Source organism: Arctopsyche grandis, chromosome 8 (genome assembly GCF_051622035.1).
Source record: "Arctopsyche grandis isolate Sample6627 chromosome 8, ASM5162203v2, whole genome shotgun sequence".
Taxonomy (NCBI): Eukaryota; Metazoa; Arthropoda; class Insecta; order Trichoptera; family Hydropsychidae; genus Arctopsyche; species Arctopsyche grandis.
Genome location: NC_135362.1, coordinates 15,627,835 through 15,645,133, shown reverse-complemented (window position 1 = coordinate 15,645,133; position 17,299 = coordinate 15,627,835). Strand labels below are relative to the sequence as shown.

Sequence of the window (17,299 nt, the reverse complement as noted above, 5' to 3'; positions counted from 1 at the left end):
CGATTGTGTTAAACAAAATGTATCTCATGCTGAAAAATATTTATCGATTAAATTTATCTATAACAGAAAGCTCAAAATAATTAAGGCATGGAGATAGTTGTGATAATGATGATTAATACCGGTTTCTAATTGAAGACTTTAATGTATTCGAAATGTGTTAGCGAAAGTATTAGCGATTTTTTCGACAAATTTTTTTAGAAATAAAGTGAGAATTCCTTTTTCTCAAGAAATACATTTCAGAAATCAGAAACACTAGTCAATTCCGATAATGTTCCCAAAACAAATACATGCATAGTGGTGATAACGATGAAATAAATTAGTGTTATAAAACAGCTACTCTGGTATTTTCATGTCTGCGAGAAACCCAAAGAACCAGGCCACACCGGGTGACTTGCGGGCAACTCTGCGAGTGACTTTGTTACCCAAGCATGGTTGCTTGTTGTCACTCTTGGTCACCCAAATCGGACAACCAGAGGTGACCACGAATCCGGTCAATGTGTGACGATGCAGCCACACATGCTAATAGATTTTTCAATACGGGACGATACAGCCACACGTGTTCATAGTTTTTTCACTATAGTGTTACCCATGGTCACCGACAGCTAAATCACTGTGTGGCACTCTTCAATACAACGAAATTAAGGGATCGAGTCGGTTGCTTAGATAATAAAATCTCGGTGACCAGACCCAACGCCGGCAATCTATCTCAACAGCCAGGTGACTAGACGCCCTGGGCAACCGATGGGTTGCCTGGTGTGGCATGCTCCATTCAACTGTATACATTTGAGTTGCAACAAAGTCACCCGCAAGTTGTGCGTGAGAGTTGCCCGCAAGTCACCCGGTGTGGCCGGGCTCAAAGCTTGGGCATATCCATAGTAGTTCCACGTAAATACAGCTGATGAATCGGCTTCGACCGATGTAATTTTCAAACAGTTCTCAGATCACCATTTGAAAAAAGTTAGAGAATCCGTGGCAGAGGCCGCGTCAGTGGTTGAGTCACGCGGTGCAGGTCAACAATGCAGACGATTCGACGTGACGCAGGTACGAGAAGATGAGCCAAGAAAATCCCGTGAACGACGGTGAATGAGTGCATTTTCGCACGCGTTGGTCGTGGCATCGAACCCGCGGACACTGTTTCGTCACAGCCACTCCTCGCCTGCGATTGCTCTTTAAAATGCATACATATGTACAGGTATATATGTATATATATATATATTGTACATAAAACATAGACGAAGACCGCTCCTGTAGTCCGAATTCAAGTACTGAAGGACCAACACTGTAGGCATATCGAATCTGCTGTGAAGAATACTTTTGTGTTAAAATGCATTGTGTTTATTGTTTGCCATACATACACACTTTGGGTGTGCCAATTGTGCAATGAATAGTTTTGAATCGTACAGTATATGCACATATGTACATATGCAATGTACCCTACGCTCCGTAAGAAATATTGATGAGTATGTAGGTACATATGTAATATCGTCTTGCAAAAGCTGGACCTCTATGTAAATGTACAAGATTACATTATCTGAAAACGTTTGTGTATATTAACTTTATTTTTTATTATATACGAATAAACGTTACCTATTGTACATATGTACGTAATCAACTAAAACTCCATACTGAATGGAAAAATTACATGCTTAAATCCATTAAATTGCATTTTTTTTAACTTGTTGTAAGCGTTGTTTTCTGCATGTTGAAAAATTTTGCTAAAGGTATTTTTTCTGACATCTTCAATGCAAGACAAAATGCAAAATGATGAGGGGCAATTAATTGCTTGGATAAATTCCGACAAGACAATTTTGACGGAAACTTTTGAGTTCTATACAAACAAAAGAAACGACCAATTTTAGTTCAAAATTTATAACAACAATGTTGGGAATATATAAATAAGTAAAAACAATCGAATCAATATAACACTGAAATGCACCTATTATTATAAAAAAATATATTCTTATTAACTAAATAGCAAGCAAACAAACACGAGTACGACAAATAAACACGTTTTGTATATTTGTTCGTTGGGCTAAAGTACAGTTTTCAATTTAGAACCACCAAATCAGGTATACTATACACATATATAATTATACTCAAATGTACATATATGGCTTTAGTACGTAGTCGAGCGCGAGATTACTATACCGAATTAGTATACCGAATTTTCTTGAAAAAATTTCACCCACCCGAGCAACGCCGAGCAATTTGACTAATCTATGATATACTACCATTTCTCACTAATACAATTTCTTTAATTTTATGTGCATTTAGTAGATAAAATTATATTATATTTATGTGCATTTAATAGATAATAGTGCAGTACACACAGATGCAGGCACACAGAGTGGTACGCAGCACGTGTTTCTTTAAAGATAGTTAAAAAAAACACTGGCATGTCTATTCTGTACCGTCGCGATCCTTCCCAAAACTCACCCCTGTTGTGTTTTCGGTGATATTTTATCCTTGTATTGACATAGTGTTTGACTGAGATCGATAACGGTGATTCCCATGTTTGAAGAAATGTAAGGGAAACTTGTCGTAATAATAAAATCGTATGAATTAATAATGACATGAAAATACGCATATCACAGCTGAAGTCTACCTAGGCGTGCCGTGCCGCACTTTTTAGTGTGTTATCAATACCCAGATTTAACCAGTACGTACATGAAATAGCTGCATAATAAAAACAACTAAGATAAGGCTTTCTGTGGAAATTTGATAATAATAATATTTCGGATTCCCTACACGAGATAATAATCACCGATTAAACGAATGTTTTACAAATACGTTTACGCATCCACGCACGCGTCGGAAAAATCAGTATAGTATTCGCGAGACAAGCTTGGCCCGTCTCCACGGACGCCAAAATAAAACGAGAAAATAAATTGTGACTTTTTTAATGCAAATGACTTCTAAGAATGCAATGTCAAAATTATTTTGACCGCTGCGTGATTTCAATGTCTAATAGGACAGACGGTGAGCGCGAGCGCGCAACAAACGACCGCACGGCCGATTTTACCTGTCCGACCACTCTTCGGCCGGTGCAATAGACGATACTGCATTTCCTCATGCACATATGCAACGTGTGTACATGTAGATCCGCCAGCTGCCTATTTTGTCACAAGTGTGGAGCGTGGAGCCGAATTTATGATCGCCTCAAGTGGTTCTGTTTAAAAACCACGAAGACGCAAATTGACGCCGCGGCAGGAAGCTGCGCCACTTGATCGTCATCTAGCCGAGGGACCACTTATCCAATTGCCGCGGAAAAAGCGGTTCCGCATCAGCACTGATGACCACCACTTAACTAGGGGGGAAACTCTCCATCTCAACACTCAAAGTCAAATATATTTATTGCGAGCGTGCGCGCTCGTGACAGACATCTAGGCGCTGGCATAATCCGAAAGCGACTCAATTATGGAATCATCAGAATTTCAAATCTGACGAGTTCATAACGTGGACACTAGAACTGCTTGTGTGGTGATATGCTGCTTTGATTTTTGGCAAGATTGTGCTATAACTAGACGATTCGGTGACTATTTCGCACACGTCACTATAATCTCGACCACGAAATATCTGGCAATCGAAAATTCCACCCACCGAGGGTAACCCACGCGAACGATCACACTGACGAGAACACAATTGCCAGATATTTCATATTCGCGATTTTTGAGGCAACGATTGTCGTGTGTGAGATCGCCGTGTGTGAAATATGACAAATAATACACCGCTCCAACAAAGTGTTCAAAGTAAGAGATCAAAAAAATGTGTTTCTACGAAGCTAACAATAAAAAAAACCCTTTCTTTTTCAAAAGATATTATAAACATGAAAGAAGTTGATGCTAAATCATGTTTCAGAAGTCTAAAACCGTTATCTTCATATTTGTTGACAAACATTTGAATCATAAAGCTTGAATGAAAAGATAAGAGATTGATTATACTTATATAATGTATATAATACAGACTTCAATGTTTTAAAATAAGTTGAATCAGCTTTATAACATTACATAGTACGAGTTTATGAACACGGATTTTTTTTTCCAACTCTTGACAAGATACCGAATCGCTAAATCTTGAATAAATATGGACAAGCAGCTGTACTTTAAGGGCGCAGATACACAGAAGCGCATGCAAAAAAACGGTAGCGCGCATAATATATAATATAGCACTCAGGCTTAAGATCTTTGTACGGATATGGATTTGAAATTTTTTGATGACGGTGATTCCCACAGAAGAAATGTAGAAGAAACTTGTCAAAAACAATCCCCCATGGTTTTTTCACCACAGGAGGCCAAGAACGCGCCCGTACCGTCATTCAGTGTGTTTGCGCCTGGGTCAAATTTTTACATTTTGTCACATATTGATGAAAAGTATGTCGCATTATTATATTGAATGACAAGCATTTCTAGCACTAAAAATATGATAATTATTTCCAATACTTAGTTTGATATTGCCAAATTTCGACATAGACACGTCTTAGATTATGGTTCAAATATGTATGTACATGTCCTAAAAGATTAATATTTTTGCAGCCTTACACATTAACTAAATGACTAAATGACATTACTAACAAATTAACTAAATGCCGACGGCAAGTCAAAGGTTACAAAGAGAATAATGCTAAAATTACAATCGTTTAGTTTAAATCATAGAATTTTAAGTACATTGAAAACCGTATTATTTCTAATAAGACTATATGATAGCTGAAGTGAAAATTTTGCTGTGATATGAAACACTGTGTAAGCAATCTTATTATTACTGGCAATTATCTCATAAATGATAGGCAGAATAAAAGTCACCGACTAAAAAGTGTTATCTATAAACAACTCGCACTTTATGTGGTCATCAGAGCGTAATTAATAACACAATGGTACTTAAGTTTCATTGAAGTTTTAGAATTTAAAACATATTTATTTTTATTATATGCCAATTTGGATATGTTGCCGTGGAATGTTGACGAGGGTTGGTAGATGAAAGACTCACCGAGCCACCAAGCTCCGACCCACCGAGGGTCCGTAGGTCGGAGACCAGCTGGTTCAGACAGGTTCACGTAGACCCGAGTGCAGAATGAACCCAGGATGAAGCCAAGAGCCGGACCGATGATCCGCACGCCAATAGTTATAGCTGCAAAAAGAAAGTAAATAAAGTTTAAGTCCAATTAATTTTGAAGCAAAAAACACACATTGAAAAATACGCAGGACGTAATCGAGAGCAAAAATCAAATTTTATAGCCGTCACATCGTTTGAAACTCAAATTGGGACGACTCACGATGTCGATATCAAAAGGATCATACTACCAATTAAGATTAAAAATATAATATTAAAAAAGAAAATAATTAAAGGTATCAACCCTTTAAAATCTATAAATGGTTATCTTTTTTTTTTCATTGAAATGATTCGTATGTTTGTATATGTAATTGACATTTGGAAATGACCAATCACTATTCGATGGTGCGAAATAAAAATCTTGAATAATTTACATTTAAAATACGAGTTGGTTCAAAGTTCAACTTATTAATGAGTACTTATTTATCTTAAATTGTTTTGTAAATGCCTAATTAATTTCACAAAAAAAGTTGAATCGAAGTGAATCAAAACAAACGACGATTTTTCGTCTGAAATTGACTATTCATTCGTTGATACATTTTTTAGAAATGAATTCTGGTTAAATAACTAGCCGGGCCTAAATTTATACATACATTATATACATACATATACTCAATATACGTACGTACATAATTCATCATTTCCCGACTTAAAAATACCTAAATAAATAATAAAAATGACTCGAGCTAAACACTTGCATATACAAAACTAATAATAAGCTTGTAAAAATATAATTATTAGTAACTTAAAAATTATAAAAACTGCGACATTCCAGACTAAGTAATCTCACATTGCTAGCTATTGAACACAAACAATAGTCAAAAATGGAACTTAGTGATTTTGAAAACCTTAAATAGAGAAAGAAGAATTTTTAAAATCGGTCAGTTAAGTTAAATCTTCTAATATATGTATAATTTGGAAAGAGATTTTGTATGGAAGTTTTCGTTCGTAGAATCCGTGACGCCATCGAATAATCTAAATTTCTATGACGACGATATCTATTTCGATTCCGATTTCATTTCCGATTTTCAATTCCGATTTCAGTTGCGGTTTCGGATTCCAATTTTAGTTTCGGTTCCGAGTTCCTTTTTCAGTTCCGGTTTCGAATTCCTTTTTCAATTCCGGTTTCAGATTCTAATTTCAGCTGACTGTCGCTAAATATATATTTTTTCGATTCAAATAAATTAAATTAAAAAAATAAATGAATGTTTACTATGAAATCAGCTATATTTAAGCGGTTTATATTAAAAATACCAAGCGAAGCCGGGTAAAACCATTAGTTTACTATATTTATAGTCCTATCAACAAATAATTATAATTATTTCATCTCATATTTTTAAAAAACACGACAAGGTCCAAAATTCCTAGCTACGCCACTGGTAAAAAATAAGAATCAATACTTCCGGTTAGCATATTGAAAACCTCATCGAGTACAACTATGTAGGTATATATATATATATATATATATATATATATATATATATATATATATATATATATATATATATATGTATATGTACTTTGAAATACGAGTGATGATTCATAGTTTTCTCGATACATACTGGACGAAAGTGTGCTTTTCCTCAATGACATTCTTAAACGTTACTATAATAAGTAGTGATAGTAAAAATACCAACACGAGTGTAAAGCATGAACATACGACTACGGAAGTTCACTGCACATGGATAATTTATACATACGACAATTGCATACGACTCGTAGACAATTTTTGAATGTCGTCAATGTGTCCATCTAAATTGCACAATAAAGCCATCAAAATTGCGCACCGCTAAAAATGTACATGCAATTTAGAATTTTTTATCGATGTGCATTATGATAAAGAAAACACAGACGGAGGAAAGCAAATAAAATGAAGTGGGGTCAATATACACCTAGTGAGACGTTCCGTAGTTTGACCTTTATTATCAAAGGTTATCTATCGCTATCGGAATATACATTCGCGTGTTTTATCTTTGATATTGTCACCCTGTTTAATCTAAGCGCCTGCGCTTTTCGAACTGTACTAAAATTAGCCTATGAATGAACGGTACAAAAAAATGTTAAAAAGCATCTCACATACGTATGTATGGGCCGCATAATTAAAGCAACACAATAATTTTTCGAAAATGCATACGAAGACACCTTTGTTTATAGCACGAAAAAACCAGACAGACGGATTCAATTTATTCATGAGACGAATCGCGTCTCAGAGATGCGTCACAAGATCCACAGAATACCATAGTTTTGTATCTAATTAAAAACCAAATATATTTCTGATCAATCTTTGGCATTGACTATTATTAAATAATTTTTATTTTTATCACATATTCGATTTTGAGCATTGCTGCTGAACTATCAAAGAAAAATATTTTTAGTAGTGAAATAATTCAAATGTATACAATTTGTCTTTACTATTAATAAAATTATTTGAAAAATCTGAACTTACTAGCAGTAGAAAAGAAGCTTGTAATGAAAATACAATACAGTGGGAAAGATGAATTTGCTTGAAGAAAAGCTATACGAAGTCTTTTAAATTATTATTTAAAAAACAGCAGAAGACGACATGGATTAATATGATTAAAATTTTGGCGGCAGTCAAACTGGTATCATCATTATTTACAGCCATTCGCCATCTACTGCAGAATGAAGGCTTCTTCAACAGGCTTCCATTCGTCTCTGTTTTGGGCAACTCTCATTAATCTCATCCCACGCATTTTCCCCTGTGGTCTTCCTTGCACCCTTTTAAATTCTCTCGGTTACCATTCAAGCATTACTTTCGTCCATTATTCTAGCTACGTGACCCGCCCACTGCAATTTCGATCTCTCCACTCTCTTCCACTATATCAACCACCCTTGTCATACTTCTCACCCACGTATTCAGTTTCTCATCTCCGCTCGTTTTACCGAACATACAGCGTTTCATACTTCTTTAAGTGCATTAGATATGTGCTTTGAAAGATCATTAGAAAGGTTTAAATCTCAGATATTTAGGCTCATCTTTGCAAAAAATTGCATCACTGTCAGGAATAAACAAATTCATTGTCAAATTAGACGGCGATTAATTTTCTTCGAGCAGGGGTCACCAGACCGTCGGACCGTGGTCGTCCAGTGGCGGCTCGCACTTAATTTAATAGGCGAAAAAGCTTTAGTGCATCCTGTGGACGCATCGGTCAATTCAATTATTGTTTTACCCTATGAACTGTCCTGGATGCGATTCAATAATGGAGCGGAACGCGTCGAGATCGATACGTCTAGACTGCAATGAATGCGTCGCGAACCAAAAACTAAAAAGCAAAAAAAATGAAGGTCGACAGACGACCGAGTGCATCGTAACAGGGTCACGGTCAGAAGACGCCGAGCGATGACGCTAGTAGTCATCCAAAGTCAATGTTATCAGTAAGAAATGGGAGGACTGCTAAAACTGCTTTTCTATCGAATGAAATACAAGCTGATTGTAATGTATATAGTGAAAAACACATAAATATGTATGTACGTGAATTATATCCGTTAAAGGTATTTTTTCAAAGTTCTTATCATTTATCAGTAAAAATATTCAAGATTTATAAATCAAAAGAACACTCTTTATACTGTTACAAAAATCTGTAAAATTTTTGGTTATTTTTTTTTTATTATATGTATCTTCATACGTATATTGCATATATTTACTGTGTCGATTCCACTTCATTTTTCATTGTTCTAGTGGCTAATTGGATAACTTTACATATATTCACAATAGTCAATAAATCACTATAAAATGCACTTCAGATTTTGAAATCATATGAAAACAGATTAAATCGAGGCAAGGATGTATTTACATATTCCATTTGTAAAACTTGCTATACATGCATGTACATACATATGTATGTAGGTATTCGGCACCCTGTATTGGTAATTCAAAAATATTTGACAATTAACCCAGTGGTAAAAATAGGGAAAAAATTTATTTTTTTTAAAAATCCGGGTCTGGTTGTGGAAAAATGTCAGAGTCGGAGTCGTGTTTTTTTTTCACGACTCCATAGCCCTGATTGCAAGTATTATAAGTCTAAAGCCCGGATAACCAGCGTGCCGTTCATTGTTCAAATGTTGTAAATGCATTGTTAAAGGTTTGCTGAACCTTTTTTACAAAGCATTTATAACAATTGAACAATGAGCGGCGCCTTTTGGGTCCGTACTCTAATTATAACAACAATTCGAATTCAAAGGACCCTTCATAATATTTACAAGATATTGCTTAACATGTGCATATACGTACATACATACATATATGTAGACACCACCCCTCCTAAACACATGCCTAAGTAAACAGAATTCAAATGACATAATAGGAAATATAATCAAGGGGAAAATGTATTCAATGCATACATACATCAACCAATAGGAAGCGTTTAGAAATGCATTCTAACGAATGAGAAGACAGTCATAACAACAAGCGACCAATGACAGGGCAGGAGATGACAGATAGAATACTCCCGGCTCGATGAATAGATTCAATTTAAACGCCTGGATAGGTTAGATCAGTTCGAGCATCGCCAATAGCCAAACGACTGACATTGACCGAATAAAAAACGAGAAAACAGGCTTTTAATTGAGACGACGACCGGATCGGACCGGATCGGACCGTATAGGATGCAAGTTCCCATGCGAAGCACTAACTTTACACCTGTTTTGCAGATATTCGACACCGGGAGTAAGTGGTACTCTGATAACGAATCGAGGAGGTACAAGAATAAGGTCAAGTATAACATTACACCCGCATACTATAATACATCGGCGTTTTCCGAAGGACGAGAGCGAAGACAGAAAAAAAGCAAGAGTCGGTTTTCAATCCGAGTGCGCAATACAAACCAGTTACACAGTTGGATGAAGACCGGTGTAATAAATTACGCTAGATAGTGAACGTAGGATCCCTGCTGAGTTATCTGGTCGAAAGCGACAAAGCGCATTAAAAGCGGTCGTAATTACCACAGGGAGTAATTGGACGTGGGAACGGATTACTGTGAGCACGGTTAATGGGTTAAATAGACTCATAATAGTGTGGATGTGCATAGGTAGTGCAGCGCGTGCATCGTGTCTAAATCGATAGAGCGCATCGAAAGCAGCTTTAATGACTTTCAATATCGAATCGTAAAATTATGCAGGTCGAAACTTTCAATTCAGTCGAATGCAGCCTACAAAGTCCCTATCGATTTAATTAAACACCAATCTCATTTAAGTAGGCATAACGAGAAGTTACTATGCTGCCGCGATCTAGATCTCAAAGAAAGTATACCGCTTAGAATTTTCCATTTGCAGATAAAGATAGATACATATAATATGTATATAGTCAGAATTGATTTTGTTTTCTAGTGAAAAAATCACTCCATTTTAATTGCAATTAATAAAATTCGAGTCAATTTTGACAAAGATACATTGAGTCGATTTTAACAAAGATCTATCGGGTCGATTTTGAAAATGATCCATTAGGAAATTCATAATTGTTAGTAGTGGCGGCTCGTGCATATGAACTACGGCGCTGCAGCACCCCTAGAAAAAAATATTTCGCGTACTTGCATTTAGAGGTTGTGATCGAGAAATCTCGTCTCGAGATTTCTCGAGAAATGTAAATATTAAATAGAGATTCAAATATTCCGAGAAAATGAGATTATCAAATCTCGAAATTCAAATATTCCGAGAAAATGAGATTCTCGAATCTCGAGAATCAAAAAAACTCGAGAAATCACAACCTTTACTTGCACTGAGATATTCGACATACTCATTCATAATGAGTATGTTAAATATCTAATCATTTTTATTTTAATTATATTCAAGGATTGTAAATGTATACAAATGCGATTTTTCCTAATTTTTTTCTGAGGGTGCTGAGCGCCTGCAGTGCCGCAGTTCCTATGCACGTGCCACCACTGGTTATTAGTGACTCAGTAGACAGAATCAAAAAGTTTCTAAAATCCTTTCCATTCTTGACAGTGTGCATTGAAAAAGTTTTAAATAATTCGATTTTCTTATCGATTTCAATAATACACATGGTAAATACATACTACTGGTTAAATTTTAAATTAACTCCTATATATTTTCCCAGTATCATTACTAGAGGTAGGATAGCCAAGGTGCCGCTCATTTTTCTATTGTTGTAAATCCTTTGTAAAAAAGGTTCGGCAAACCTTTAACAATGCATTTACAACATTTGAACAATACGCGGCACCCTCTGGGTCCGGGCTATAAATTCATTACATACATACATATTTACAAACATTCAGCAAAGTTTACATTTATCCTTAAGTTATCTTATGTGTCACCTCAAAACACTCATCAAACTAATCGCAGAAAGTTCAAAATACTACAAATGACCCAACTGAAAATGGGCGAATGGCACACACCAGTCTAAATAAAAACTTTTAAAAGCATAACTTTCATGATTTGATTCAAATCATCATCCATATCCAAATTCATCATATCCATTCGTCACTGTTTTGCGCAACTGTCATCTCATCTCATCCCATACATTTTCATAATTTTGTCTATCCATCTTTCTTGCGGCCTTCCTCTCACCCTTTTATATTGTCTCGAGTACCATTTTAGCACTTCTTTTGTCCACCCTTTGTTCATTCTTCTAGCCACGTGGCCCACCCATTGCCATTTCAATCTCTTTACTCCATCCACAATGTAACCATTACATCAACCAATTTTATCATACTTCTCACCCTACTAATTTGGTCTTAACTACTTTTACTTAACTCATTTTGAATCCTACTTTCCCTGTTCAGCTGTGTTAGTTTGTTAAGTATTATAAGAAATTTAAATATATTTGAGTATTTTTTCCTCTTATCCCTTAAACACTTACATACATTAAAATAAGATAATAGTAACAGTACTAACAAGAAAAGTAATTTGTAAAATAGATAATGATTACAGGATTAGGATCTATGTATTAGATAAGATGTATGGCAATGTAAATATAATTTAAACTCACCTATATAAAGTGGTGATTCTCTGCTGGCAACATTGTCGTCGATGTACGGAATTCCCAGAGTGCAGATGGATGTCTGTCCCACGCCGACAGCAAGTAAACACAACACAAATATCGGCATTACTATGGACGTCATGTGAGAGTGAGCAGCCTGTTCTTGCATCACGTGTCCTTCGCACCCGACAGATCTGATAGGTCCCGTGGGACCATGCAGGCACACTCCAGGCATGCTAGGCGTTGACATGTTGTCAATGGTACCGTGCATCACCTGGCTGGTCTCCAACAGCCGACCGCCAAAAATGAAATGCGGCAAAGCACACCCCAGAGAACCGATGGCGAAGATGACCATCCCCAAAGCGATCCAACGAGGACGATGCCCGCTTCCGGCATAGTAAGTGAGAAGAAGCGCCGTGCATATTTGACCCACTTCCGTTGCCGCCAGTAGTATTCCAGTAGTTTTCGATTTGATTTGGAACAGCTTCTCTATGGTAGTAATCATGCTAACGAAGTATGTATAAAAAACACCCTGCAATACCCAGCCTAGTAAAAATACCACCATGAAGACGTGTGTGGATTCGAAAACGCGCGCCCATTTCGGCTGCCATGATCCCAAGCCGCAATGGGATTCTTGGTCGTCCTCCTCAAGATTTAAGCCCGTTACGGTTGCCGTTTTACCATTTACGCATCCATTGTCCTTTTGAGGCAAAGGTGACCAACCCCCTGATCTTCCGTTAAGTTTGGGAGCTGCCTCTTCAGCCTCCCCCGAAAGACGTATGTTGTCGACGTCTTCATTCTGGATGCCGCCCATTGTTCCACCTGTCGACAATGCAAAAAAAATCATAAAAATATAAGCCAATGAATTACCATATACTAGAATAGACACTCGATTCAATTGTGGACGACCTTGGCCATTCGGTAAAAATCGTATTTAGTTGGCAATTAACCGTTTATAAATATTTATGACTTTGGTATTTGTCGGGTGCCCCAACGCGTGTTTGCGTATCGATCGATCGAACGAACGCGGACACCGCTTGCTGCTCCAATAACTATCATAAATCCAATTGTAGAACGCGTGCGTATCATTGGAAACATTACCGAATCATTATGTAACTAGGTGAACGTTCAATCAGTACTTCTCAAACGTGCTAGACTGCGGAAATAGCTCCATTAGGAGCCTAGATACAGTTTTACGATTTCAGGTATTTTCAGATTAAAAGTATTTTCATACAAGTTTTGAACTTCCTGGTAGGAACATAGCATCAAGATGATGAAGATGATGAACGACGAATCTGGAAGATATTATTTGATTCGAGCTACAGCGCGAATGGATATTATAGATCAAATCCAATTTAATAGAAATCTGGTTGAGGAGCTGGATGCCCCTGGCCAACAGGCACGAAAACATCAAACTGGTACGTGCCCCAGGAGAAAATAATAAGATACGGTATCCAATGTATCTGAGTTGGCTGGGAACATTGAAGCTCGATTCGGCCAGAATTTGAGGATTGCTCACCAAAACCAACCAGTAATTTATAAAAAATTTCCCCTAAATATACTCTACGTCGTGACTCGATGGAATTACAACCTAGTGCTCTCAGCAGGTATGCACTAGGATAGAACCAAGGGTAGCGATCGTAAACCATCATGTAGGTATATCTGAGAAACCTTCTCTGTACTCTTTCGATTCTCAAACAATGGACCCTATCACTAGAAATCATATAATAGAGTATTTAAATTGGTTTCGCGATCTGGTGAAGCTAGAGAGCTGCTTTTCTCGATGTTGAACGGTAACATGAGCATGAGGCATTATACATATGTATATTAACTCCGACCATACATATGTATGTGCCACTACAGGTTGCCCAAGGTGACACCTATGATCAAACTTTTGTACATTAGTACCAAATACCATCATTACACATAATGACTATCTACAAAATATGAATTGAAAGCACTGTGCGACAATCACTCAACCCATCCACTGCGGAAGCCGCTATAGCAGTTCCGTCATATGTAGATGATCCTCTTCTCAAATTCATCGAGGAAACCAACACTATTACATTTTTTTAAAAATGAAAATCTTTCATACACAAACTAGGTTTTAGTTTAAGTGCTTAAAGTCAAAAACACTCCCCCAGTGTCACATGAAACATTTATCTGTCAAAAATCCAAGTATTTAAAATGGAAATTGGAGCAAACGATTGAGAATACTTATGTCTAATAGTTTGTATATGAAAAAACTAGTTCTTTTGTCAATTTGTTCTTTTGTGTACAGTACAACTGGCCACATTGATACTTGTATGAAAAAACTAGTATGTTCATGAACCAACATGATAAATACTTGCTTATCAGCTTGGTTTCGGAAGAATTTTAAACATTTCAACAACGTTCCAACGTAATTTAAAATATCTAATCTAATCTACCTTGAATCTGGTACATTTTAAATATAACGTAATATGCATGTTTATATTAAGATTTTTGATGAAGTCTGAGTGTTGAAATGCATTATAAATAAATCAGGTATGTATGTACATATATATTGAGTCGGTTAGCAAATAATAATATAATGTAAAACGAGGCACAGATACATAATAAAAAAAATGATATCTTTATAGGCCTAATTTATTCAAAGACTGAAAGTGTTAAGTGTACATACCTATCTATGTATGTATATATTTAAAAAATATATATGTGTATATAATATACGCAAGCACGTCAAAGATTTGTTTAATATTTTTGCTAACATTAAATTCCATTAATGTATACAGCTAAATAAACGAACAGATGGCTCGAATGATAAATTGGACAAAATTCGAGTGAAAGTGCATGCATAATGCAAAAAACGACGCCTAATCATTGCACTATTAGAATACGTTAGCGCGAATTGGATTGTTAGAAAGCTATCTGTGGATTTAACTCTAATTTAAATTCTGAATAAATTCAAACATCGAAAAGAAAATCTTATTTTACTAAGCTTTTTATTATCACCAAGATAACAGACATTGTATCCCACGAAAATATTTCGAAGCATTCTTGACGGGATTGGTTGGTTTTAATTACAGTTTTGGAATCAGTGGTGTCGCTCTTAGGTCAAGAAACTAATGCCACTTCATAACATCACGATTTGGCCTTCGATTTTTTTGCCAGCAACCGAATGACTTTCTTGTCGGTCGAGCTTCTCAGTCGTGTCCAAGATGCCCGATGCGGTTCCGATGCGATTTTGCAAAATCCACTAAACCGAAGATTCCCAAGCGTCAACCGGTATGCAACCAAAGAGTATGGAAATTTAGAAAAGATGAAAAAATAAAAGCTTCAAGTGAAACCAAGTGTGGCTTATTAAGTTATTATTGCCACAATGAGTGTGGAGAAGATGGCGTGACAAGATTTTCTCAATTTTTTCATGCATTGCACAAAAACAAACATTGACGTCATTTAAAGTCGTTAATGAAAGTCTGATCAACACTAATAAAACCGAACAGGCATAATTGATCAATTTAGGTCAACGGGTTAAAGATCCGCGTGTGTCAATAAACTAAGTAGGCCGAAAAATTCAATATCATTAAACTTAAGTAAGTACGCATTTTCATTTCGAAAATTATAAATTTATACTCAAAACATTGAAAACGCCTGAAATGTATTTATTATTAAAACAAAAAAAAAGAGATAACACTCTTAGATGGTGAAGGTCGGTCAAACGTGGGTAAGGTGAACCACGAAATGCAAATAAGTGTCTAAAATCCGCATGTGACGTAGCCGATAACTAAAATATAATTAAAATACATCTAAATATATCTCCGAGTATTATTTTACGATTTAAAATATAGCACTAGTATATACTTTGACACGTCCGATATTTTACATCAACTTTTACACACTAGGTGTATGCTAATTTTGATTTTTTTAAACACACCAGCAAAAATACATAAAAAAATAATAAATAATATTACTTCGCGAATTTTTCGATATTGTGCAATTTCTCGTGGATTATTAATTAAAATAAAAACGGTGACACATCGCAGCCAGTGATTTCCAACGGAGGGGAGGGTGAACACACACACCATTAATCATTCGGCGATCATACGCGGCGATAAAAACGTCTTTTGTAGATTTAATGCAAAATTATTATATAAATCATGACTGGGCTAGTATGTAAATTAGTAACACGATCTGATTGCGCTAAGAATCAAAATATAAATAAATAATAATATGCACGAGACGACGATCGCTCGGCGTTTTTATTAATTATTTATTTTGAGTTGTGAAATTAATCAAAAGTATTTTTTCAAAGGCACGTGTTGAGAATCGACGCACGTACCCACCCGCTCCCTATACTATTGAAACTTCTCCGAATTTTTCCAACTATGGAAAAATTCCAAGGAAAATCGATTTATATAACAATAAGCCAGTTTTACGAGAAAGCGGCTTTTGACCTCAACTATACAATCAGTTAAACATAATATAATGTAAGCTTGTTTTATATTACATAAAGTAATGCCTTATTGTAATATAGAAATGTAATAATTATATTAATACTATTACGATAAACTAGTGATAAACGCGATTAAAATTTCATCGGGTGTATTATAAGTAAAAATTGCCTACATACTGACATATAAACAATATAAAAATCTGATTTAATTAGATTCAGTAGATGGCGCTAAATGCGGTATAGTATTTATGTATATGTTACAGGCCAAGTGTAGATTTCGTTCGTTCATGGACATACTAGTTTGTTCATACACGAACCAATCTGGCCAATTATAGTGTACACAAAAGTGATATACGAACTGGTTTAGCACAAACTATTAGGCATATGTTTAAATACTCTCAATCGTTTGTCCCATCATCTGAGTATGTATGCTTACTCTGGGTTACAATGTAAGCATAAACGAGAACAACAGCAACGTTTTAATGTGTTTTCCATAGGATCTCACTTTTAAATACTTGGCGTTTTTACATTTCAAAGGGTTTGACAGCTCAAAAGTTTTATGTGATACCTGGTGTTTTGAGTGTCAGCATTTAAACTACTATGTTTATGAACAAACCAGAGTTAACACTTGGACTGTAACATACATATGTATATACACTGATTGCCAATTACATATGTTTATTGTGATATCACTACAAATGATGTGGTAAATAATCCACAAACAACCAAACACGTTGTTTGGTAGAAAAATCTATTTATAGCCGCCAAAATGGTTAAACTTTGTACATTTTTCGAACAAA

The 17,299-nt window shown here is 35.8% G+C and overlaps 2 protein-coding genes across 3 annotated transcripts in view; one reads left to right on the top strand and one right to left on the bottom strand.

Moving 5' to 3' along the window:
- Positions 1 to 17,299, top strand: part of LOC143915854 (uncharacterized) — a 121,597-nt gene that overhangs the window by 48,639 nt on the left and 55,659 nt on the right. The gene's annotated exons all lie outside the window — the stretch shown is intronic.
- Oatp74D (Organic anion transporting polypeptide 74D) overlaps positions 1 to 17,299 on the bottom strand; it is a 62,955-nt gene that overhangs the window by 6,595 nt on the left and 39,061 nt on the right. For both annotated transcript variants that reach the window (XM_077435768.1, XM_077435767.1), the window contains exons 2-3: positions 12,074 to 12,886; positions 4,984 to 5,124 (exon numbers count right to left, since the gene is read on the bottom strand). In XM_077435768.1, the coding sequence (XP_077291894.1) occupies positions 4,984 to 5,124; positions 12,074 to 12,878 (946 nt within the window). In that variant the 5' untranslated portion in view covers positions 12,879 to 12,886. The remainder of the gene's footprint in view (positions 1 to 4,983; positions 5,125 to 12,073; positions 12,887 to 17,299) is intronic.